We start from the raw sequence: 27,567 nt of genomic DNA, 5'->3' as shown, positions 1-27,567 counted from the left end.
GTGGTGTGTTTGTAGACAAAACTGCCACCCGTGCAAAAGGGTTCAGTGTTTTTACCATGGCTGCTTGGCAACAGAGGACTTCTACATCAACTTCAAATGACTTCTAGCGAGAAAAAAAAGCGGCTGTAGTGAATCGTTATTTCAGTGATTTTGTCAAATTATCTTATCAAAAAATAGTAGAAATTCTTATTACTGATCATTACCAAACGTATCCCATGACAATTTAATGCTCACTGCGTGTTTATGATCATTTATTCATATATATTTTATATTTTATTGCAATACCTTGCGTGTACCTTTCATAGCATCGTAATGTTTGTTTACTTTGCACGATAGGTAGCCAGTCTGACAGTTCAATTGGTAGACTTGGCTTCACTCTTGGCGTGACTCATTATACACCGACAGTATTTATATGAATGGTATGAATGAGTTGGCTAGGGGATACTGTAGTTCGTTTTAAAACTTTGTTCTTGATTTCACCGATAAACTGTGGCAAAGTTTCAGCCGCAGGGATTGTACGAATTCTCTTAAATTTTCCTTTCGATCTTCTTCGTTTGCTGCAGCCAAGCTGCCAGATTACCGAGGTAAAACATTCGGTAAAGTTGTGTGAGTGAAACCCCTGTACGATACAAGCAATTTGTGACGTCTTTTATTGCATTTACGTTGATTTTTGGTTTACTAATCCAACAATATTTCCTGATCTGCTGCACCTCTCTCTGTACTTCTTGGTACGCAGCCGCCATTCATTCATTTCAACTTCATTTGCGACCGGCGTTGGTTTGTCGAATTTTCACCGGGTAGTTGGGAAAAATATTTTCCCTAGTGAAAGTTGTGCAAAAGTTAGTGAAAACTTGTGAAATCGATCCATTAGTGTGTGGGGAAATTCATCGAGGTTAAAGTTTGCTGAAAAACAGTTGAAGTATTCTAAAATGGTAAGTTTTTTAAATTCGGGCTAATGTTCGCACTTTGCTGAAAATGCTTCAAAAACTCCAGTATTTCCGGTTTAATGGTGTTGATTACTGTTTCAATTACAATGAATGATCGGAAAATATAAATTTTATGTGCTTAACGTGTAAATTTGTGAGAAACTATCTAAAAAATGTAAATTTTTCTAAACGACGCATCGCATTTGCCAAGATGGCGGCGTCTTTTCGCAGCCCATTACCAAGTGGCATTTTTTTCGTGTTCCTTATCTTTGCCTTCGGTGAATTTTCTTGTAGTAAGCTTCCGACGCTTCCGACTGTCATCAATTCTTGTTTGGTTCTGGTTCGGCTTCTGTCTTCTTCGTGTTGCGTTGTTTGGGTTTGATGTTATTCGGTTTCATACATATTTTTATTGTTTACAGACAAGTACCATGCCCTATAATGACGGGAACGGAAACGACGGATGCGGATCCGGTTTCTTTATTCGCTTGCGCGGACTTCCGTGGAACATCACGGAGGCTGACATCCGCGACTTTTTGAACGGAGTCGAAATTGATCAGGTGCACATTTGCATCAACCAGATGACCAAGCGTCAGACGGGCGAAGCTTACTTGCGTTTGCCGACGCTGGATGATCAGATCAAGGCGCTGGATCAGAACAAGGCCACCCTCGGCCATCGGTACATCGAGGTGTTCACGGCTTCGGACGATCAGTTTGATACGGCTGTCAACCGGGACGAGAACGCCGAGGATGGCGGTCCGGTACTGAAGTTGCGTGGCTTGCCCTGGTCCTGCACCAAGGATGACGTCAAGCGCTTCTTCAACGGTAAGTGTGCCAATGCGAGGGCGGGTGCGATTGTGGCCGATTTCCTGGGAGGTACATAGCTAACGTGACGGGACAAGCAGAGGGAAACGGAAGAGTCTTCGCGTGGGGACAGCCGGTGATGGGCGGTATTCTTTCAGATTCTTTCCCAACTACTAACGTGCGTAACAAAATAAAAATGTTTTGCTACTCTTGGTTCCCTATTCCAACTATTTCCCATTTCTGAAGGGAACAAAAATTAACGTGCACTATCTATCTTCTGTCTATCTCTCTAGTTTTGTGGGTATCGTTCCTAGGAAATCAACTATCACGCGCTCGGCAAACAGTTTCGTTCTTGGCTCAAAGTGGCACAACGGGTTTTGCCTCGTCGTACCCTCCCGTCAAAGGAGGACTACTACAGCAAGAAAGCATCCCCCTCAAGGGAAGGGCTCCTGTGGGACATTGCGGGATTAAGAACGAAACTCCTTACCCTTTTATATCCCTTTCCTTTTTTTGATTCAACTTAACAGATTCGATTGATATTTCTCAAACCAAATTTAAAACCAACGTTACATACACACACAGGGTTGACGATAAAGAATGGCTATAATGGGATTGTTTTGCCACTGGATCAGCTGGGACGGGCATCTGGGGAGGCGATTGTTGAATTTGCAACTGATGCCGAAGCCGAACAGGCCATGAGCAAACAGAAAGAGAAGATTGGGAACAGGTGGGTTGTTTTCTGAACTGCAAGCTTTTACACTACTTTTTTTTTCTTTGTCTATACTTCAAAAACATACATTTATAGAGAACCTAGAGTGTTATGGTAAACTTCAATGCATTTGTGATCTGGATGTGAAAGAAATATAATGGTATGAAGAGGTGGATTTCCGTAGGATGGACGAACCGCGAGAAGAATATAAGGTTTAAGAAATTCTAGGGTAGAACTCTTATTTGGATTGTAGCGTTTGCGTTTGCTTCTGTTAGTTTATGATTTGTTTGAAAATCTGTTCAATGCATTTTTCGTTTGTCGTTCAATTCTCGCATTCTGGATGCCTGATTTTTTAAGGGATAATTTATTGTTATTTGATGATTGCTAATGCAAACCTAGGAACTACTAACTCCAAAAAGCCGCTCCTTCCGCCGATATCCACGTGGATGGGTTCGGTTTTATTCGGCGGGTTCGAGGGCCTTTTTTTTTAGATCAATGATTTTTTTTTCTTTTGAGTTTGGAACGGGACACAATTATGGTAAACCAGGTCAATGGAAATCCGATAGTTCGCGGCTAGTCAGGTGCTTCAATAATCATGAGTGACATAATTTTCCTTTGTTCAAAACAGAATCATGGCAGTTTTGGTTGTGGGTCTCTTTTTCTCTTTTATTCATACGTGTGATCCTAATATTTTAATTGGAAAGTGTATGTAGTTTTTGTTCAAGTACATAGTGATAGTAAATATCCACCATGCGGTACAACTATTACTTTAAAATAGTTGGAAATAATTTTCTGTAAAATCAATTAATACAGTTCATTCTCATACACTACCCATAGATGCATAGCAGTCCCATTAGAATATAGGAAATCAAGCAAAGATGTGACTGTTATGCTTTTATCGGTAGTACACTTTACTGATGTCTTGCTACCAAGAGAGTCGCGAAACTGCTGGTTGATCAAACATTCAAGACATATCGATGTACAATACGCGTTCTATTTTGGCAAACAAGCTCAAAAATGTGTTGCCAGAATCGAACGGTCTTGATGACATGGACGTTATTAGTAATTAATCTTTTATTAAAAATTGTAATAACAACGTGCAAAAATACATAGCACGGTGTTGTTGCCAAAATCGAACGGGTACTGTAGTTGTGGACTCGATGCGTATGAAGTTTGCACAATATTTCAATAATAATAGCCTTTATAAAACTACGTTTTCGTTAATCGTTCTCTGAATTTTGATCATTTGAAGACTACAGAGTTATAACATGTTATACCTGTTTAATAATTACAACACAGAAACCACCATCAAAATAGCGCTATAACATGTTATAACTCTGTAGTCTAAACAAGGCAGCATTAGTCTATTGGTACTACTCCTAGACTGAGTAAAACTTTAGTCGATTTTCTTCATATTCCGCCAGGTTTTTGAGGTATTCCACTGCAAACCATGAGGCAAATTTATTAATCACTGAGTTCCTGCACGGAGAAAAAATACTACCCTTAATATGAGTGCTTTTTACTTAATTTTGAGATGAGCCTCTCACTTGCACTCGTTATTGTTGTCAAAAAAGGAACGATAGATTCGACCCAACGATATAGTTTAGCCCGATAAATTACTTTTGAGTAAATTGCATATTCTAAAATTTACGTGAATTAAACATAATTTTGGGTGGAATATAATATAATACTTAAGAGTAAGAAATTTTTTGCTGGTGTTAAATGGAAACTACTATAGAATTGAAGGAAAAGTGCTTAATTTTGAGTAGTTTCTCATCTCCGTGTGTACTTTTGGCGATTATGAGTGAACTATACTCAATTTGGGTCGTTCTCATTCGCCGTGTACCGCCATCTGTTGAGCGTACTGCCCATGACAGCGTGCGCAATTGATGGCGAATAGTGTTTTAGTAACGATGTTGTACAGTGAAAAATTGTCTATGTTTTAAGTCTGTTTGTCTGTGGTTTAGTTCTTGTTATGCTGTTTTTTATGAAACCGGGAAAATTATGGTGGTGTCTCCCGGGAATTTAATTTCTGAAATCCAGTGCATACCCTGAGCATGGGAATTCTGGTGGAATTGACTAGTCCTAGAGCATTTACTGTAATATTTAGACGTTTGGTGACGTTGGTGAAGTTTTTGTGCTTGAAGACTCCCTTTTTCTGGTGGTTGTGAACATTAGGGTGGGCCTCAAATTAAATGATTGTCAGAAACTAACTTTTTAGCCTTGATTTTGTTTGACTTCATGTGGTTCAGTAAAGATGTATTTGAGAAGCAACTTTGTGAAGGCAACGTTCTCATTTTAGAGTAATTTTTAAGAATTTAATTAGGGTGTATAAAAAAAAAAAAAAAAATACATACACATTTTTGCCGAATAAAGCTATTTAATATCTGTTAAAGATCATGCGATGTAAACGATTTTCTATATAAAATACAGCTTTTTAAAATGTTCATTACTCAGCACGGGGCAAATACACATCAGCTTTCAAGCTATCATTTAAAAGGACTGTGGGAACAATTTGGTTCGCGAATAGAAAACCACGGCGTTTACTACAAAGTGAATTGCGTTTTATTTCCGATACGTATGTGTTTACACTTGTTCGTGACTTTCTCTTTTGAAGGTTCTCTCTTCACGCATCGGGTGGCGCTGTCAGTTCGCCACCCGCCCAGTTACACCATGAATCGAACACAATGTCCTACTGGTGTAATTACTTTGCGACGATCATCTTGTGGATAACTAGACAGATTGCCATCACAAATGAATGCTGGTTTTACTCGAATGATTGAAACGATTTGCTTCTTGCCAGGCACCAGAATTTCAAAAACTTTGTTACTCCTTTTAAGAACTTCGTATGGTCCTTCATATGGTTGTTGAAGTGGTCGTAGAACTGCATCGATCCGAATGAACACATGGCTGCAATCCTTCAATTCGGGACTCAAATAGAGTCTCTCCTTGGCATGTCGCGTTCCTTTAGGCAATTTTGCATCAGAGAATATTTGATGTAGAATCTTCACAAAATCCGAACGATTCACGCAATGAGCTGGTGGATCATATGTAGACCTCTACAGCTGCTACTGTACACTTTGAATCTTCACGAAATGCAGACCTCAAACCAAGCAGCAGTACCAAAGGAATGCGATCATACCAAATTTTCGAGTTGGTACACATCAATGCAATGAAAGCGCTCGACCATTCCGTTTCATTGTCGATGGTAAGCGGTGGTGTGAATGTGATATGTACGCCAAGCAAATGTGTCAGCTCCTGAAAGATTTGGGACTCGAATTGACGTCCCCGGTCAGTTGTGATTGTTTCAAAACGTGCTATCCATTCATTTTATAAGGCCATAGCAACTGTCCGCGCTGTCATGTCCTGGAGTGGAATTGCTTCTGGCCAACGCGGGAAACGGTCGGCAATAGTTATGCGATATGGAAATTAGAGATGGGCGATCCGCTCCCGAGCTGTTCTATAGACCCGATTCTCTAAAGCCAGCTGATGACCCGCGGTTCATGTTTTAGGAACCGTAGCTCATCAGATCACTGATATCACAAGTCTAATCCATTCAATCCATCACTCATAGTGGAACTTTTCAAAAAAGGACTCATTACTCAACTAACGCATTGAACAGTCACCGCGTAAACCAAGACTCGCGCGTAATACCTATGTGCTTTACCTATAGGTGAGGCAGTGCCTCTTACGAATGTATTAGTAAGCGGGGCAAACTTTATGGGTGGTAGTGTGGTCCCGTGTACCCGAGGCTTCAGGCACCGGAGACAATAAAGTTGCGACGTCACAATCACGATTTTTGTTCGGAGAGTTGGTTCTTGTGTCGTCACCACTTTTCATCTCCGAAAATGTTTCGTAGTATTGCTCTCAAACACAAACAAACACTATCATGTGCCACTCCTGAATGTATATCTCATTGGCGTAATACAACATGTGCCTACTGATCGACAGCGGCTGTTTGGGAGAGAGAGAAATATGTGCATGTGCTACATGATCTTAATTTTCTATTGGTATTACCCAGTAGATGTTATTCCTCCAGTATATGTGCTCTCACCTCTCCTCCCATAATTCTCTGGGGGAGCGGAAGATCGGCACAAAAGCAAATAACCGAAAAAGCGAAATGCAGCTCTACCAACAATCAATACGAAACTAACGATTTTAAATTGGCTCACTACTTGACTAGCCTATTGGTCCCAAGCAAACGATTAACGTATCCCATTCTAGTCGAAATTCTAGTACTACGCAATGTTTGTTTTGATTCGCTATGAAAGTTTGACAGATAAAATGAGGGGTTATTGGTTTTTCCTATGTTTCGAGGGGTGAATCGATTAGCTTGGGACCGAAGAGAGTACCAGAGCTGAGCAAAAAAGTTGAGCACGTTAATTCGGGACCTTCTAGTCTTAGAGTTACCTCTATGGCTCTACAGCTTATTAGCTCAGCTCCGGATCGGAATCATCGTCCCGAATGATTCACTGGGAGCTGTTTAGGATGACAACTCTCGGACCCGTCCAGCTCTTCGGATCTTTTTTTTCTCTCGATTTTTCACGATTCAGCTCCGGATCCGGATCTGAGCTGATGATCTGAAGCTGATGCCGAGAATAGTGAGAGAAATTCTGCTGAAGAAATAACATCAGAATGTAGACTGGATTGCATAGCTTGAGAAAAGGCGTAACATCGTGTGCCACGATGTCAATCATATCATCGTGTGTGACATAGGTGTAGCTTTTTCGCATACATTTTTTGTTATGTTGCTGGCACATTTTGCGCATTTCGGTTTACGCTATGGTTAATCAGTTATTGCGTTAGTAGCGTTTTCCATTGAAAAGTAAAGCCATGTATTAAGGTACGGATTTATTGGTTTAGACTACTTTTACGATTGCATGCGGTTTTAAGCACTAAAACCACTAATTAATTATCCAATTTGTGTCATAATGTCTATAATTCCAATGTGAGCTGAAGAGCTGTTCAAAAGAATCGACTCCCTTTAGTGAGCTGGATGGGTTTTATGCACTCACCTCTAATGGAAATCGCAAGCAGTCGAACTAGATCCATGTGAATACATATGCCGAAATAGTGCTTCCGTTGCATTGATGGCCACACGAAGCGATCGGCGATCAGCTTTCTTGTGGCACGAATTCCAAGGTGTGCAAGCCCATGCAACCAGGGCTGGTAGCGAGTCACTTTTTAGTGACTTGGTCACTTTTCCAAGACAGTCACTAAAAAGTCTATTTTTTAAGACCAAGTTACTAATGTCACATTTTATTGTAATAAGTCACTATTTTAAAGTTTTTTAAACCTGAATTTATTTCAAGATTGACAATTCTTCTGAATAGGCTTACATTTTTTGAACAATTCGATGTTTACGACCTTGTATAGAGTTTTTTTTTTTACCGTTTAATCGTTCTTCTCTATTTACAGGGTGTCCACTCATTTGGTTAAATAAAGTTCCCTGAGTTTTGCAGGTTTTTCCATAACTTTGGCGGATAATTTCCAGGTTTATAATAAGAATGATATTTATGAAATGCGTTAAAAATGTGTTTTTAACGCAAACGTGTTTAAGACTTGACAATCAGTTTTAAAGAAACAGCTTTACTATTTAATCCATTAAATATGTTAAATACTAACTCAGGGTGGCAAGTTAACCAGGAAAAAAAGGAAAATGTAGGGATTTTTTTTTTAACCAGGAAAAACCGGGAATTACCAGGAAAAATAATAATTTACAGATGTATGTCGGTTTGTTTAACTTTTTCATGACATCGGCTGCTGCAGTTGAACTATTCCTGAAATTTTTTTAAAGCGATGAACCTATGGTGCCTTTTCTTTTCACCGAATCAACAAATATAATTAAACCAGTTATGGATAAATCGTTCATACCGGCGCTTTTGAAAGTGAATCACATATCGCTCATAAGTGTTGAACTTTCTGAATATTCTTTCTTGCCGGTAGCCAAGATTGAGCTGGGATTTGCTGTGAAAGCTGCGGTTGAAAGTCCTGTGGGCAGGCATGGAAAATCATTTGCATTCATTTCGTGCATTCATTTACATTCATTTACCCCTAACTTTTTTCATCAACAGAATTCTACAAAATGATGTATGAAGCTTTTGTAGGTTTTGTTATTAGCTCCAACTCTTGTTAAAAACCCAAATCCATATCTCTTATGCATGACGAACCAGAGCAAACAGAATCCACTACTGTTTTTCAGTGAATGTATTTTACATGCACTGAAAAACAGTAACGAGTTCTGCCCGCTCTAATTCGTGATGCATAAGAGATACAGATTTGAGTTAGTAGCAAGAATTGTAGCTAATAACAAAACCTATAAAAACTCCATACATCATTTTGCGGAATTCTGTTGATGAAAAAAGTTAGGGGCAAATGAATGTAAATGAATGCATGAAATGAATGTAAATGATTTTCCATGCCTGCCTGTGGGGGAAAACATAGTTTCGGAGAAAACCCTCCTAATTTTCCGACAGAACTGTAAGGATTTTTACGTAGCAATCCTTCGTACAACGCAAGACCGATCACCATTGTCATACCCTATGACCAGATATGTTTCTTATCTCGATCCTGCTGTTCTATCGAATTCTCCTGAAACTGCTAAACAAGCAGTTGAATTTTTGTCTTGAACAACTAGTGGAGAAGAATAATATTAATGGTACGGTAGCGGACAAAAATTATGGTGGAATATAATGAGTTGTGCGATGCTCTTAATTTTAAGAAAATTTTGAAAAATTATCGCTGAAGTCAGATTTGGACAGATTGTGGATATGACTTATGAATGTTGCTGGCAAAGATGTTCCAAACCTTATGGGTTTCGTCACGAAAATTATTATATTGTCGCATGGAAATGCCACGCTGGAACAGGGATTTTTCGTTAATAAGAAGTGTTTGGTGATCAACCAGACAGAAGAAAGTCTTGTGGCTCAGCGCATTGTGCATAATGCAATATTTAATGCTGGAGGCGTGACGAAAGTCGGAATCACGAAAAGTTTTGTGCAGTATGCCAAAAACTCCTACGATCGGTACAAGGAAGCTATCGATAGGGACAGCGATGCTGAAAGGAAACGAGTGTAAAATTCATCCATTCAAACATTGCAAGTTTTCTGTTACACATTCTACCGAAGGCTTCGTGTTCGGAGTGTTAATGGCATATAAATGCCAATATCGCTAGGGACCACTGTACCCATTTAGTTAAACCAGGATTAAGGCTTGAGCGGAGGTCAAGAAATTGGTCTTAAGCTGCTTGAATACAGTAGACGTTAGCTAAGTGAAAAACCTTGGACTACAAATACTCAGTTAATGGATATTTATCTGTTCAAATTTAATTTCAATTTGTTTTCATGAACCGGTTGAGCACTGATGTATTTTAAATATTTTTTATTATGTGATTTGACGCAATGATATGCATTTTAGTTAGCGAATGCCCTTGTGTTGGTGAAAAGTCGACACAGCTCAGCGAACGTTGCATATATTTAATGGAATAATTATTTTACTTCTGTTTTTTTCAAACCAGTTGAGTATGCATACGAAGCATATAATTTGAAGTATTTCACTAATATAGTTAAGACATTTCTCTGATGTAGAAGAATTATAGGAAAAATGCAAAACTCATATATTTAAAGCTTTGTTCAAAAACCAAGGAATTTAATAGAAGAAACCAGGAAAACCGGGAAAAAACCAAGAAATTTGAAATCAGAAATTCACTTGCCACCCTGCTTACTTCATTTTAGTAAGTCTAAGATTACAACATTTTTAATGTCGTGACGTTTCGTACTAACAAAAATGTGGAAACATCAATGAAGTTCTATTGATCTCAGAAAAGCTAGATCTAGAGATCTTTGGGGGATTCCAGAGATCTTAACGGGAAGCCCCCGAAACTTTAACCCAGACTATTGAATTAGTTTAAAAATCTATAAGCGTGAGTTGAGACAAATTCTGGATAGTTCCATGATATGCTGGAATAAAATCGAGAACCCATGAGATGGTCCGAAAGATTCAGTACAGAGACCTTCAGAAAATTTCAGAAATATTTTAGGAACTTCACTGAAATCCAGAAAATTCCAGGGAAGTTTAAAGGTTTTCAGGAGAATTCCATTTATTTTAAAGCAGAACCGAGATCTTCATTAGAGTTAAAAGTTCTAGGGAAGCTTCGAGAACATCTAGACAGATAAGAGAATTAAAGGGCAGTTCAAAACATTTCAAGGAATAGCAGAAACCTGAATTTCCGGAAACTTCGGTTTGCTCAGAGAAAATTTCTGGAACGCAATAAAAATTGTATGAACATCTATAAAATGTGAGAGTATTTCAAGGGTGTTATATCATGAAGATCTAAAAAATCGAAAATTTAGCTAAGTTGATTAGAGAACATCAACGAAGTTCCATTAATAAAAAAAGGGAAGAAATTTTAACAAGCATCGATATTTTCAACTTCATAAAACTTCAGGAAAATTGTAGAACCTAAAGGCAATTCAATCAAGTCCAGTAAATGGTGGGTTCTTTTAAAAAAATACTAAGATATTCAGGGTAGTCTAGAAAATTTTAAGGAAATTGAGCAATATTTTGGGTAGTTTTAAAAACATTAGGAAACTCTAGACTATTGAAGAAGTTATAAATTAGTTTCGATAATTTGAACTTCAGACAAATCTTGAGAACCTCAGATCATATAACTATATTAATAATTTCGCTGCGGAAGCTTAAAGATGTTCCTGAAATTTCAGAATAACTTCGAAAACTTTACAGAAATACAGAGATCTTCAGAAACATTTCGAGAACTTCATAAAAGTCTATGGAACTTAAGGGAGTACTTCAGGAACTTTTATTGACATTTCGGGAGCATCTCAAATAATTTTATGCAGTTAAGCCCCAAAAACAAAGGGGATTTCAGGGGAGTTTAGTTTCATTAGTTTCACTAAATTAGCGGGAAAATTCAAGAAGGTCCCAGATTTTCAGAGAACTTTAGAGATGTTAAGAAAATTATTGAGGTTTTCACATAAGTCCAGAAGTTCACGCAAGCTTAAACGTTTTTAGAACTGTTCAAATAGATTCATGGTAGTTCAACAAGCTTCATGAGAACTGCAAAAACTTTAGAGAAGTTTCGAGAACTTCGAGAAAGATATTGATCTCGCTACTAAAGCTATACACAAAAAAAAAAAAACTTCAAGAAAGAACAGATATCAAGCTGAACATTGCATTAGGTCCTAAGTAACATTGATCGATTCTCTTCGTTGACTTTCTCTTTCGTTAATTACTTGAGCACAGAACATGCTAGATAAAAGCGTCTATTATCGATCTGTGTGCTGAAAATACCTGGGAATGTCTTTATATGGCCGTGGAAGAGAGAAAGTCGACGACGAGAATCTGTCAATGTTACTTAGGACCTAATGCAATGTTCAGCTCGATATCCTCAGAGCAAAGATATTCCAGAGCAGGGAAATTACTTAAATCATAAAAAAAGTTTCGATAAATTCAGTGAATTGTTAACACTTTAGAGAAGATTCATGATCGTTAGGAAAATTGTGGAATCTTTAGGAAGCCCGAAAAAGTTTAGAGAAGTTAAAAAAAATGATGAGAAGTATTGCGAGCATCAGGCTAGTTTCTCAAACTACTAAAGAACTTCAAGGCAATTATTAGATGAAGACCTCAGAATAGTCCATTTCATATTCAACGGAGATTTCTCATGAAAATTCGCTTGGAGTTTACTATCGTAGGCATAGGCTTCACATGAAGTTTAAAATTTCTCAGAATTACCATGAAAGCAGATTGCAGTTGATGTTTTTCTCATAGATTTTTTTTTTCCAGAACTCCAGTGAAATGAGGTCATTAGTAATAATAATAAAATTCCATGAGCCCTAAAACTGTGCAAGGATTTTGACTCCAGATTCTAGAAAATTTCTTAAAGTATCATAACTTTTCAGTTCAGCATTTATAAAATTTGTGGGAAATATGCATATTCAAGAACAAAAAAAAAAAAATCATTTGAAGCCTCTGAATTTTAAAAATGTATTTGTTCAATGTGTGAAAGAAAATAACTAGGAATATTAATTGTTTTTATTTTTAAATTTCCTGATACTTCTAGGTTTCAAGACAAATAAAATTCCTTGCGAATTCCAGGTTTTTCAAGTTTTTCTCCAGATAGTAGAAGCTTAGAGGTTTAGTGTTAAACTTTCTATTGAATCTTTCGGTTTAAAGGTTCCTATTGTACATCTATAAGTGTTTCTGAGAATCTAATTGAATAAGTCTAAAACATCAAACATTTATTTGGTATGCCATCAGAACGAATAATTTTCTTCCCTTAGGTCGCTTTATAGTCCCTTTTTTACAACTATAAGTCACTATTTGGTCACTTATTTCTTCAAAATGGTCACTAACATCACTATTTTCGACAGCACTGATCGCTACCAGACCAGCCCTGTCATTTTAAAATTTTCATTTGCTGATCATCATGAACTTTGATAAGAAAAAATCTATTTGAGAGGTTTCGATACAGTTGGAGGAGAAATAATGGCGAAATATATGAAAAGTTAATAGCAATTTTAAATGACTGCCCGTAAAAGCATAACAGTCACATCTTTGCTTGATTTCCTATTTAAATGGGACTGTCATGCGTTTATGTGGGTAGATACTCGGCAGAACTGTTCCCTTCGAATTTTTGGCGAAAATAAGTTATACATTGGAATCGAATTGTCAACTACCATGACTTAACAATGGACACTAAAAGTTTCCTACTTAGTTTAGAAAGCGTCATGAACAATACCAAAACTATTTTATCCCATCCACAAGAGCCAATAGAGAAAACAGGACAGTTTAGGAATACGCTTAAAAAGTAATTCTCATGACGGTAAAGATTTATTACAAAGGCAATATATCAGGTAAAAATCTGAAATGAATGTGATTAAATTTAACTGTATATCGAATTGTATGTAGCAAAAAATAACGCGATAAAATGCTTATGATTTAACTTATCTTTCATCAAAAACGTTGCAAGTTGAAACCTAGGCATACACATTATATACTATGATTCGAAGCATCTGACTATCCATTGACTGATTTATTTCCATTCAATTCAAACGGATCCTATAACACTTGAAAGAAACTACCTTCTATTTCTGGAACACCAATTGAAAAAAAAAAAAAATACCGTATCTCCCGAATTTCTTTGCCAGCAAGATTAACGCAAGTTTTCTGTTTTCTTTTCCCCCCATCAAAACCCTAAACAAAAAACCATTCTTGTCCTATTTTTCGAACCGTCGTCCTCATCATCATGATCATCGCACCACAGATATATCGAGCTGTTCCGCAGTAGCACTCGTGAACTGAAGTGGGCCGAGAAACGTCTGCGGCGTATGTCACCGTACGGCGGCAGTGGCGGTGGCGGCGGCGGAGGTGGTCGTAGCAACTCGAGTAACGATGGCAACGATAGCAACAGCCGTGCGCGCTTCCCACCGGGTCAAGGTTACGGTCGGGGATCGGGCGGCGGAGGTAAGAGCTCTTTGCGAGCAGTTTCCTAGCGAGGGAAATGTTGACCCAATGTCATGCCCATTCCAGATGACTACGATGATTCTCCATCCGGTGGTGGTGGTGGTGGCGGTATTGGCGGTGGCAGCAACTGGAGTACTCGCGATGGCAATGGCTTCGGCGGAGGCAACAGCTTCGGTGGCGGAAATAGCTACGGCTCCACCGGTGGTAACAACTACGGAAGCAGTGGCGGCGGTGGCAACATGAGCAGCGGTGGCGGCGGCGGCGGCGGTGGCAACATGTACTCCGGTGGGTTGGCCAACAATACGGGCAACATTGACATCTTGAGATTGTTGCAGGATCAGTTGAGTAAGTGGCTGAGTGTTCTTCGTAGAGGCTCACGTTGAATGAGTGAGAACGAGTGAGTCCGGCGCGGGGTGGTGGGTTTCGACATAAAACGTTGCTGGTTTGCTTGTTGAACAAAGGTAAATTGCATCGACTTCATCCTCCATTGCGTGCGCATTTTGTAACTAAAATCCTACGAATATTGTCCCATCTTGACAAGCCGCCAGCATCACAACTCAGATGGTCCTCACAGCCCTCAACGAAATTCGATAACCCAAGCAAACCTGCTTCAGTGTCAAGTTCATTATCAAATGTCTCTTCTTTCAGAGCGTGGCGGAAGCACCAGCTACGGTTCGGGACGCGGCAGCGGTGGCAATTACAGCACCGGAGGTAGCGGCTTCGGAGGCGGTAACTTTGGCAGCAGCAATGACAACACCGGCTCCGGAGGATTCGGCTCGGACCGTGGCTTCCGCTCCACTAGCGGTGGTGGCGGTGGAGGCGGGGGTGGTGGCCAACTTGGTGGCAACAATTACAGCAGCTTCGGTAGCAACACCAGCGGCGGCGGCGGTGGAACCAATTTCACCAGCAATGACTTTTTCAGCAGCGGCGAACAGGATCTGTTCTGCGTACATCTGAGAGGCATGCCGTTCAGTTGTGACGAGCAGGACATCTACGACTTCTTCATGCCGCTGAGACCGGTCAAGTCTTCGGTTTCATTCGACTCCAGAGGTCGTCCGTCCGGCGAAGGTGACGCCTACTTCGACACCATGGAGGAAGCGATGAAGGCCATGAAGAAACACAAGGAGAAGATGGGTTCGCGGTACATCGAGCTCTTTGCTGGATCACGACGACCGCAAAGCAAGTTTATGGATTGAACTACTACTCCGATTGCAAGAGATTCAGCAACACTCGACATGGTGACAAGTGAAGAAACTTAGCTTCCAGATGTGTAATTTCCCGACACAAATGCATTGATTAATTCGAGTTCAACATTTACTACATTCGCTCACAACCACACATAATATAAACAAACAGCTAGAGAGTAAGTGTCGGGGTGGCAAACCTCCCGGCAATCCACCATTACATTTGAGAGAAAAAGAAAAGCACTTAACAACTTCGAAGCTAAATCACTTTTCATTTATTTTAGGTTTTAAGATAGGAAATATTGTTTTTCAGTTTTTAAACGTTTGAAAAATAACGCAATTTATCGAAGGAACAAAACATAAGAGTGTGTGGTAACTTAACCGAAGGCGTAACTAACTCAACTTACCAGGTCACTAGTTTGTAAACACAAAAAATAAGAAAACATTGAATACATCAGTATCTATGCTTCAGGATCCTAATCGATCGTTGTTTGGTTTTAAATGAAAGAAATTCCATTATACATTATCGCTCTTATTCCCGCTCTCGAATCAATCGATTTCGATTAGTAATTTCCATTTAATTTAATTTAATTGCAAATCCCTCCCCTTGCTAGTTTTTGCACGGGGCTGTCCATAAACTACGTAGACAGTTTTAGGGGGGGGGGGGTTAACAATTATCCACGGCCCATACAAATTTTAATTTTTTTGTATGGACAATTGTCTACGCAGGGGGAGGGGGGGGGGTGAAGAATCCCAAAAAAACTGTCTACGTAGTTTATGAACAGGCCCCACCTTGTTTGCTGGGCGGGCTTAATTTCATGCTTTTTAGTGGAGTGTTGGAGACGGTAGGTTTATGGCCAGCGTTGATGGCTCATGTCATGATAGAATGGCGCCATGGGCAGGCAATGGGGATTACTAAGCTTCCCCTCTCTGATAAACCATTGCATGAGAAAACCAAAGATCTAGTCTAGCAGTGATAGTATCACACTTATTACTACTTTGTTTGACAGCCGCGTTGTAGTACGCTTACGTATAGGCATTGACGTTGGGTGCGATACTGGCGGGTTTTTCCGCAAATCACTCTAATTTTATTTATTTTTACGCAGATAGATTTATTTGGCTTTGCAAGAGAATTACACTATTGAAATATTTCAGAAAGTGCCCAACAGTGCTCCTTCTATTTGCGTGACAAGCTTTCATTGTTGTTTTCATTGAGGTATTACTCAGGGAACAATGTTAAACGCCATTTTGGTACATGGTATTGTAACTAATCTTATATGTGCTGCATTTTGATTTGGGATAAGTGTTTGAACTATGGCTCGGGATTTCCACTGTGGTGTGCTTCTATTGTGACATACCTATATGAATTTTTGTGGTGTGACATAGTGGAAACGTGAGAGCGTAATTGGAACATTTACCCTTACAATTTAAAATTAGCTAGAAAACTAACTTCAAAGTGAAGCATTTTAGTCACTTGAAGGTGTCACCTGGGACGATCAAAGATATAATTAATATATGTCAAAGCCAGAAAAACTTGAAATTATTAGATAGAGATTTCAGTTATTTATTAAATAAGAATAAATAATCATCAAATGAACTTCAATAAGAGAATTCAGAAAGTCAATTGACATAAGAGATAGGACGCGGGGGGCAGCTTTAGAGTTGTATAATAAATCTTCCTATTTAGTATATTTGTTAATTACATTATATCCATCAACAAATACAAACTACAGTGTAAATCAACATTATGTGTCAAAGGAGGAGGATAATCAGAATTATTTTATTATATTCTTGTTATAAATCGTTATATAATCTATTAAATTCATTAACGTCATGAATCACACTGATAAGCGGAATCTAAGAACTTAGCTTTATGTAAAGGCAAACAAGATAAAAAATATCATATCCGAAGATGGCCTAATATGAAAAATGTATCCGTATCACCCGGCAAAACGTGCTTTATGAGGCATCATGTGCTTGGAAAAGCAGAGGTTCTGTACGTCTACACATTACAAAATCTCAGCATAGCTAATAAACATGAATAAGTTGAACATTCAAGATGGATGGGGATGGTTAGATCGAAACATACAATTTTAAATATGACTATACGATGACAATGTATTGCTTTTCTATTAATATTTGAGATTTTTAGCCGTAGGCTAGGTTTATCTCGTAATCTCGGCTCGAACTTAGTGGCAAATAGAATTGTTTATAGTTAATTTTTTTCTGAAAATCATGACATCCAGCAACCAAATTTATAGGGGAAATGGCTCTAATGTTGGCCTATGGATCTAAGATTGGGTCCATCGCTTAAAAATCTGATATTTATCAATTTTATCAAGATGAACGCGCCATTCGGGATGGATATTTTTGGTCACTATTGAAAATTAACTTAGAGTTGCTCAAAATGAACTCAAATGTTACTCACGATCAAAAGCTGTCTTGCCACCAGGCGAAAGATATCGACAAGCTCTGTGCATCAAAAATTTGTGCCTTCTAAAGATCTAAAAGTTATTTGAAACCACCTTTGTTGAGAAATTTTAAATAAGAAAACAAGAGTAAAACAACTGTTTTTCAAAGACACCCAAACTCAATTCAAGAAAGTTGCTCTAAATCGGTCAATTTAGGAGATACAAAAAAGTCTTTTAACAAAATTGCTTTAAATTAGCTCAGCTATAACTTTGCTAAAGAATGTATATCTTAATTTCTTCACCCAAAAAAGTTAGATTTTTTTGATTTTAATGATATTAAGAACCACCCCAGAATTAAAAAATGAGGGCCTTAGTATAAGGAACAACTTTGCAGAAGAGACTTTTAGTCTAAAGTTTCAATTTCAGGCTCAAAACATATCCTTCGACCTAAATCTACACCACTGTGCACTGTGTTTAAAAAAAATCCTCATAAATTTCGAGTCACTTTTGTGTCACTTAATGAGCGATTATGGGCGTCCCTTTTTGGCACATAGTGGCCAGAGTCACGTCACTGGAGCGATTATGAGCCTCACCTTTTGTCACTCAGTGACGAGAGTCACGGTACCAGAGGGATTATGAACGTAACTACGTCTACGATTACGTCTATCATTTCTATATGGGGGTACACTTTGTGAAAACCGAAAATGGAACATGTAATAAAAAAACGAAAGATTTTGAACGTTAATAACTCAGCTGCCCCAGGACTAATTTTAATAATTTTATCACCAATCGATCATATATATTTCTACACATCTATTAAATTTAAGATTTATATATATTTTTTAATGTCACAATTGAAAATTGAACGAATGTGCATCTGTTGCTTTGATAATTAAAATTATCACTGATTGCTTGATCACTTGATTTCCCTAACACATATTTCAAAGTTGAATTCCATCCGGTCTCACCAAACGGTGTTTATTCTCAAGTACACAACGAACGGCTACCTCATGGTGGGTATATAAATGGTGATCAGCTTTGTCACTATATAGGCGATGAGGTCGCGGGGGGGAAAAGTGCGGTTTTAGAGCAAATTATAAACAAACTCGGTCGCTGTCCCATACAAAAATCCAATATGGCTGAATCATGAATTTGACCCATTAGAACACCTATATGTAGTCACCTTGGGCTACCAGCAAGCTGCGAGCTGCAGCCCACATGACCATCCATAGAAGGAGGAAGACTAACCCCCACTGGCCGGCAGTGTTATTATGGAAGAACTCTCTCTACAATGTCGCATTTATGGTCATTGTAGACAGCTTTAGTCCGGGAGTTAGAAGGTGATAGCTCTATTGCAGATCCAGCATTCCATTTCAGAATGTCTGGAGAGTCACGCCCATTCCGAGGTTACTTTCACTTACAATAAGCCCCGCATGTATGCATCACCGTTATCAAATGGATATTGGTGATACATACACACTTCCAGGTTCGAAAATATTCTTTTCAACCCTGGCATGTATTTAGTGTAATTTTGATTTTTTTTTTTTTTAAATAAATGGAAAGCTCTCACCATATTCTGCTCTTCCGCCGTCGTTATTTGCTTCTTTTGGAATCCCTTGGACTTTTTCTCTAACGCTTCGTATTTCATTCCGGGCTTCACCGGCAATTTCCTTCCGTAGACCGTCCTTGGTTGGTTGGTTCTAATATGATTCCGCATTTTTTGGCCGGTTTGATGTCCACCATATGTTATTGAATTGCCATGGTGATCTGGGACGAGGCTCACGTCCAAAGTCACTGGTCCATCGAGCGCTCCGTTTGCGAAAGGAGAATGAAAGAAATACGAAAGGGATCAGTTTCAAGAAGTGACAGTTTCATCAGATTCCCCAACTAACCATACTCAAGCAAAGTAAGAATATACAAGCTATATTGCGACTATATGGTTACTTGGGTACTCATATGGCCGTCAGAATGGTTCATCGGTTGCGAAGTGAAGTATTTCTGAAAGTGATGCGTAATATTTCTCAATGTTTTGAATTTATCCTAACGTTACCTCAATGTTATTTCACAGACAAGCATACACAACACATTGAAAATTTATAATTGTAAACCCTACCGCCATCTGTCGTATATACTTTAATGGGCAATACACTCAACAGATGGTTGTAGTGTGTAAACGTCAAACGCTGGGGAATTGATTATGTGCACCACAAATGGCAGTACTACCAAATAAGAAACATTTAAATTGACCGTTAAAAACGATTTTTATGAACGTTTTAAGAGTGTTATGTCTGCTTTTCTGTGATCATACCTTCACTATCGCAACTTCGGGTAATCTGCGGAAGTACTAGCATTTTTCTCAGGCACTTTTGAGCTAACTGCAATTACTCTCTCATACTCGAAATGTGCCACGACCAAATTGGCACAACGACGCCCTATACGCTCTCTGACCGAAGCGCAGGGGTGAGACGTAAACGAACATGTCATGTAAAATTAAGTGCTCCGAGACTGACAAGTTCGGTACTCGACGAAAAGTACGTTTGATTCAACTATATTTCGCGTCTTTTATGACTCAATTTTATGTCAACATTGACGCTCGTATATGTCAGTCTCAGAGCACCTACATTCAGGGTGCCTTCCATTCATTTTGGCTAAACAAATGTTTTATTAAATTATAGAATAATAATATATTATGATGATATTTTGTATGTGTAAGTAACAAGAAAAGATTGTAATGTTTGTGTTTGACGCATAAAACCTGCAAATTTAGCTTTGGCAGAGTCACAATGAGCGATTTTCTAATCGCCTCTTCGCGAAGAGTGAAGAACGAAGAGTGGGTGAAATAAATGACAAAATCGCTTATTGCGACACTCGTGTAGCAAAATTGGCAGGTATTATGTGCCAAACACAAACTTCCCAGTCTTTTCTTGTTGCTTACACAAACAATATATTACTATAATATCTTATTGTTCCATAATTTAATAAAACATTATTTATCCAAAATGAATGGAAGGCACCCTGCCTACATTTACATTATTTTTTCTAAGTGTGTATGTCAAGTGCGTCATACTAAAGAGTGTAAACAGAGAGAGAACCCCGCTCAAATTACTATTCCTACACAAAACCTAAGACTTCATATCAAGAGGACTGGCAACTCTTCCATTTTCTCATACGAACGCTATGAGACAGGTAAAATCGCGTCATCTGCCGCTCAAATGTAAATGCTTCGAACGAATTTGCTAGCAAAGATTACATCCTCAGAAGTAAGGTTTGTGTATTTGCTAATTTTTCAAATGCTTACACCTTCACTCAAGCGCAGCGCTACTGTTTCGGTCGCTTGGATTCTGGCAAAGTTGCCAGTCTTCTTGATTTGTTGTCTTCGACAAAACACAAGCTCGTGCTGCAGGTAACAAATAAGATTTATTATATTTATTTTATTTATTTATTTCGTCAACCAACGTAGACTAGTACAACTAATACAGTTTTGTTTTCTTAAATATATATTTATATAAAAAAGTAGTGTCAGCTTTCTTGTCTTTTCTTTTATGAGTTGTTATTTCTTATGGAATAAAAATATTGCTTTAGTTTATGCCGAGACATTGTAAAGTCAATGGTTTCGCAGTGTTTATTGTAAGAGGCCATCATGCGGTTTAATGGCCCATATTTTGCATAATTTGTGCGATGATGTTTTATGGCAAATAAATTGCGATTTCGGAGTTGCCGAGTGGGTGCATGGAAATTTAATTTTGATAAAAGTTCTGTTGAGTCAATTCGCTGCGAAACGATATCATTTACAAATGAAACCTTTGCATATTCACGACGCTCTTTTAATGTTTGTATGTTTATAAGCATGCAGCGTGCTTCATATGATGGAAGAGGAAATGAAGTCCAACCTAATTTACGAAGAGCGTATAATAGAAATTGTTTTTGTACTGATTCTAATCTTTCTTCGTGCGTGATTGAAAATGGAGACCATACAATGCTGCAATATTCCAGTATTGACCTCACATAGGCAATATATAGTGTTTTAATTGTGTAAGGGTCCTGAAAGTTATAGCAAAAGCGCTTGATAAAGCCTAGCATGTTATTTGCCCTGTGAATAATTGTATTGCAATGGTCTATGAAAGTTAGCTTAGAGTCTAAGATAATTCCTAAATCCCTAACTCTTTCACATTTGTCTACAGTTTGATTTCCTAATGCAATTGAAATGTTTGAAGTTGTTCTTTTCCTACTAAATGATATTAAGTTACATTTTTTTACATTCAATTCTAGTAGACTTTTTTTGCACCATATGTAGAATATGTGTATTTCATTCCGGAATATATTGATGTCTTCTTCATTTCTTATTTCCAAAAAGAGCTTCATGTCGTCGGCATAAATAAGCAATTTAAGTTTTTTGAGAATGTAAGATATGTCGTTTACGTATAGAATAAAGACCACGAAGTCCTACGTCACCATTGTGTACAACCCTATAGGGCTGTCCCTTGTAGTTTGTTTTTGTCGCACGGTGACAAGAAAGTGAGGTGACGTGACGATGATAATAGACTCCATATGTCCGATCAGTAAATGTCGCTATTGGTCACATTTTCATTGTTTAAAAAAAAACTATTTGGTCACTGTTGACTGTAGGCTAGTCAAGTAGTGAGCCAACTTAAAATCGATAGTTTCGTATTGATTGTTGCTTTTACTACCGACTAACAGCCAAACACTTGCACGTTTTTCATCGAGCACGCATTTAACGGTCAATTTAAATGTTTGTTAGTTGGCAGTACCACTAACAATCAATACGAAACTAACGATTTTAAATTGGCTCACTGCTTGACTAGGCTATTGGTCCCAAGCAAATCGATTAACGTATCCCATTCTAGTATAAATTCAAATACTACACACTATGTTTGTTTTGATTCACTATGAAAGTTTGACAGATACAATTAGGGGTTCGTGGATTTTCCTATGTTTCGAGGGGTGCATCGTTTAGCTTGGGACCGAAGATAGTACCAGGGTTGAGCCAAAAAGTTGAGCTCGTTTCTTCGAGACCTTCTGGTCTTAGAGTTACCTCTATGGTGCCACCGCCTGTGGCACGCATAGTCAATTTCCTTGTGTTTGACGTGTACACACTACCGCCATCTGTTCCGCGTAGTGCCTATTACAGTGTATTCAACAGACGGCGGTAGTGTTCGAGTGACGATGTTTTACAGCGAAAAGTACACTATGCGTTGTATCTGTTTGTCTGTGCTTTTACTACTGGTCAAATTCTTGGTCTTACATGCACGCGTACAGCATAATATTAAGGTGATTCCCTGTAGCGACCTTTTTCGCGTTACACTTCGCGATTTCACATATAAAAATAATAAGGTTTCTGTGAATTCATGTAGCTGAAACTACTACTTGTTGTTTGCTGCGGAGAAGCAAGGAATGTCTGAAATTTTCAGATGTATACACCTCGTAGATCTTGAGATGTGTGCTCTTGAAATTGCGAGGTGTGATGGAAAAACGGACTCTACGAGGAAACACCTTAAGCCCTCCCACCTTCGACAAGGTGCCAAAGGTGACCAACGGGAGGAAACTACGAACGCGTACATATAAGGAAGGAAAATTGAAACCTTTTTTCCTTAGGAACCCAGCCACTAACTAACAGAAAGATAAAGTGATTTAAACGACTGGTAAGGCGGGTAACAGTTTTTGATCCAGTCGCTGAGTATGGGAAAAGTTGCCATAAGGATTGTTTGAATTCACGGCCTTTGAATATCACACAAATTTGAGTTTCGTTTAGTCAAATTCACAAAAAAAAAACATGAATTGAGGGAGTCAGTTTAGAGTCTAATTTTAAATGTTAGACCATAAATGGAAATGAAGTGCCTTACACACGACCTCATCAACTAATTCTTTCTTCAAATTTGTGCTAGCACTTTCTGGGGATTTTTTCATGACATTTCAAGTAGATCTCCAAAGAAGGGTCTAGTGATATCAGAAATGGAATTAAGCGTTGGATGGATTATTTAGAAAGTGAATAAGACATAAATCATGTGTTGCCAAAAACGGGAAGGCAAATGCGTTCTGAGTATGGTGCTACGGTTGCTCCCGGGGAAGTAGCCAGTTTCTGATTTTGATTAAAACCCATCATGCGACAGCTCAAATCCCATGGGAATTTAACAAAATCGACGGTAGCCATAGTAGCCACATTTGCCATCGGGATGAGCCCGGGAAAGTGGCCAATTTCTAACATGCATAACAATAATCGTTGGAAGCTATTTGGAGCGCCAAAAGTTTTATTGGCGACAGCATTTCAACGTAGACGACAGATGTAGACAGTCAATGACGAACAGGTGAGTTCCTGTCCAATTGCTATTAAAAATAAGCTTTGTGATGAAGTAATGAAATTGGGTTGTTAGCGGAATGCTTCAATAAAATAGCAAAAAGGTTATCTTCCATTAATTCCACTTAATTAATTTTGGTATCGTAGTAGTAAAATTCTTCTTTATTTTCGATTCGTTATGTGGTTTACACAGCAAAAAAATAATTTTGATATCACGTCAAAGTGGATGCACTACAATCATGTCGAAAATATGGTGTAATATTACTTGCTAAAAAGGACAAAATTATCATTAATACAATGCATGAACTGACATTACGCTGCTTTTACTGCATTTGTTTATTTATGTGGTCATAAAAATTACATGACATTTTCGACATGATTGTAGTGCATCCACTTTGATGTGATATCAAAATTATTTTTTTGCTGTGTACATTTGCTAATACAGGGCAAGAGGTTAGCCAGAAGGGCTCTTCATCTTTGGTGAACTGTTTGATTTTGTGTTGTACATGTTGTGTAATGTTTTTCAATTTTCTTCTTATGAAGTATGTTGCTTGAATGTTTTAATTTGTTATTCTACCTACTTAACCTAATTTAACCTAACGTGCCAGATCCCTGACGATCTGTTGGTCGGATCGCCTACAGCAATCTCTGAACCTTGCGATGGAGGCAGCTCTCCGTAACTCCAGTGTCTGAAGACCAGCCAGGCGGTGAACCTCAGAGTTTCTAGTCCGCGGTGGACTGTTGAGGATCATTCTCAGGATCTTGTTCTGGATCCTTTGAAGTTTAAGATGGTGGCTTTTTGCGCAACTCTCCCAGATTGGCATCCCGTATTCTATTAGGGGAAGGATGATTTGTTTGTAGACAGCAAGCTTATTTTTCAGGGACAGGGTAGACCTCCTGTTGATGAGTGGATACAACGATCTTATCAAGATGTTGCACTTGATTTTGGTTTTGTCAACGTGCTCCCTGAAAAGAAGCTTGCTGTCTAGTGTTAGGGTCTTTGCCGCGTTGATACGGATCTTCCAGCTGTTGAAATATTCAGACAGGACGTCCAGGCCTCTCTGAAGTTTGGCAGTCAGAGCTCCGATGACTCTACCCTTTGGTATCCATGTCAGATACGTATTTCGACTGCAAGGTGCAGTCTTCATCAGTGTTATTTCCTCTAAAGTGAAATTGAATTTTGTGGATCGCATCTTTTTCGTTTAAGCCTAGTGTACAGCGAGGTATACAGTTCAAAGCGAAGGGAAATTTCTAGAAATTTCACTAGCGGAAAAGGTTGTGAAACATTTTTCAATTTCCTTTTTTTCGCAGTTCACAGTTCACTTGCCTGTATTGAAAGAAAAGGCCTTTTTGCTGCTGACGTCAAAATGGATGCCGAGTTTGATAATTTTTTGCAACAATAGACCAGAGACGTTGATAAAGACGCGCATAGAAAATTTCTGTCAAAACAGCAGCATGGTTTTTGAGGGATCTTTTGGAAATGTCACTGGCAACCATGTTTCTTCGAGTGGCTTCAAATGACTTTCATATACAGTGCCACAGTGAGATCGAACGAAGACTCCGGCAGCAGCACACCGTAACCAACCTCTATGCCGCAACAGTCCATGATCGAATCCCAAATCAGACCCATTAAAAAGATATGTGAAAGCTCTGGCCTCCTGAAGTTTTGTTTATATATTTGTCGATTAATTTTTAGAATCGGTAAAGTACAAGTCGATAAAGTAGAATATTGTAGAATATTGAACTATGATGTGCAAAGCTATTGATATCACCATATGAGGCACATAGAATCCAAGTGTGTCACAATTCAAATCCATAGTGTTCAGGCATGATTCATACACGCAGAAAAAACTATCGTCGTAACAAAAATATTTGAGGTAAATTTAAACGTAAACTCAGTTTGTTCTGGCCACAAACATAAATTAGGTTGATTTCAAACGTATTCCATGTTTGAAGTCATGTGAAATCAATGTTTAAAATAAAAATAATGTTACGTTTATTTCAAAAATATTCGTGTTGGAAATAAACGTATTAATTTTTGTTTGGTTTGACAGCTATGCGAACAATAATAAATATGTTTATTTTAAACATGCTTCTCATGTTTAAAATAAACATACATATTTTGGAATTATTTTAGTACTTGAGTGCAGAGTAAAGCAAAATAAAACGGTTTGCAAAGAAATGGGCAGGGCATCTTAATTCCTCCTCTTTTTCGGGTGCGATTAAGGGTGACCTGTGGGTATTGGGGTCCTGGTCCGGGATGCGAGGACCCGTCGGGATGGGTGTCCGGGGGTTTCAGTTCAGAGGAACCGATGCAAATTTGTGCTATTAGCGTCGTTTCGCCGTTTCTGCCACTGGCCCTCATACCGGTTTCTTTCCATGTTCGGTATCGGAGGAGGATCCGGAATGGATTCGGAATGGATGGCCGTTTTTTGTTGAGGTTGAGCAAAGCTGGGGCAACTTTTTCCGAATGTAACAAGAAGAAAATAAAAAGGCATGACACGCTAAAAACTGTTTACCCAAATCCTATATTGTTGAAATAAACATGCTTTTGAATTTAATTCAAACATAAATATTTTAGTTTTAAACATGCTTTCAATTTACTTTGAATAATTCATATGTTTAGAGTATGAACATTTATATTTTTGTTTTAAATAAACAAAATTCGTATCCGTGTAGCATAAGATTCACACATGAAATGGATGTGTTTCACAATAAGTGCAAAATTAAGTGTGAGACACATGATGATGAAGTGTAGAATTTTTTGAGTGTATCCCTTATTGCCGAATCCTTATTACCGGGCTATCCGCGAATAAGGATACCCACAGCTTATGGGATTTTTCTAATAGGGGCTGTGGTGGATTATCTCATTTGTTTTAATATACATATAGAGATCAGTTTATACACATTATACAAATCATACGCAACATGCTTGGTAAGCATTATTCAGGAAAATTAATGCGAGGCAAGATTTTGAGCTCCAAAATACCCTAAACCACAGACAAACAGACGTAACTCTTCATTGTGTATCTTCGTTCACGCATTTAACGGTTGATTTGAATATTATCAATTCCGCGAACTACTCGCCGCAGCGCTGGCATCGGATCACTTTGACGTTTCTATACATTCTATAGAATTTTTATGCAATATTGTTTACGAGTTAGCGAGCAAGCTTGTTTTCCGCGAGAATCCCGAGAGATGTCGTTACTGAGGTCCTATGCCTTGAGATACTATGTTTTCAAGAACAACTTTTTCGAAGAGTTACGTCTGTTTGTCTGTGCTAGAACATTAATTAGACAAAATTCATCTTCCTAGCGTATTATCACCGCCATCTTGGATTCTTAAATGACGTCTTGAATCGATTTCCGGCCTCTACACGTCGTCCCCGTTCCAGAAATACCCATATGACGTCTGGCATCTATTTCCGGCCACTAAACGTCATCCCCTTTTCGAAAACACCTATATTGTAGGGTATTTGACTGTTTTTCTTGAACTGATGGCCACCATCTTGGATTTCAGAATGGGGTCTGGCATCGATTTCCATCCTCTACAACTCGTTCCCTTTCCGAAAATACCCATAGATGCTTTACAAATCTCACACTAGCGAATCAATCTTCGAAAAATCTTCTTTCATTTGTCGCATCTACTTGCATCGCGCATCATCTTTTTGCAGGAAATCTTCAGAATCGTCATCAATCGTCTTTCTATCTACTCAGGGTGCGCGCAGCTAGCCACAGCAAAA

At 38.5% G+C, this 27,567-nt stretch overlaps 1 protein-coding gene across 1 annotated transcript; it reads left to right on the top strand.

Annotated features, from left to right (window-relative positions):
* The first annotated feature begins 762 nt into the window (after nt 1-762).
* glo (glorund) lies at nt 763-15,581 on the top strand. Its single transcript, XM_065220099.1, has 6 exons — nt 763-932; nt 1,346-1,748; nt 2,310-2,454; nt 13,718-13,917; nt 13,984-14,262; nt 14,566-15,581. Exons 1-6 carry the CDS (start codon nt 930-932, stop codon nt 15,111-15,113), a joined length of 1,578 nt encoding a protein of 525 aa, XP_065076171.1. The 5' UTR covers nt 763-929; the 3' UTR covers nt 15,114-15,581.
* Nucleotides 15,582-27,567: the final 11,986 nt, after the last annotated feature.

This window comes from Ochlerotatus camptorhynchus, unplaced genomic scaffold, assembly GCF_037179485.1.
Source record: "Ochlerotatus camptorhynchus isolate MF236.1 unplaced genomic scaffold, CSIRO-AGI_Acam_v1.1 ptg000116l, whole genome shotgun sequence".
NCBI classification, from domain to species: domain Eukaryota; kingdom Metazoa; phylum Arthropoda; class Insecta; order Diptera; family Culicidae; genus Ochlerotatus; species Ochlerotatus camptorhynchus.
This window is presented reverse-complemented; position numbering and strand designations above follow the sequence as displayed.

Excerpts from the sequence above, each read along its gene's own strand:
- glo (XM_065220099.1), top strand. Across the intron at positions 2,455-13,717 it reads AAAGAGAAGATTGGGAACAG|ATATATCGAGCTGTTCCGCA; the intron begins GTGGGTTGTTTT and ends ATCGCACCACAG. Across the intron at positions 14,263-14,565 it reads ATTGTTGCAGGATCAGTTGA|AGCGTGGCGGAAGCACCAGC; the intron begins GTAAGTGGCTGA and ends CTCTTCTTTCAG.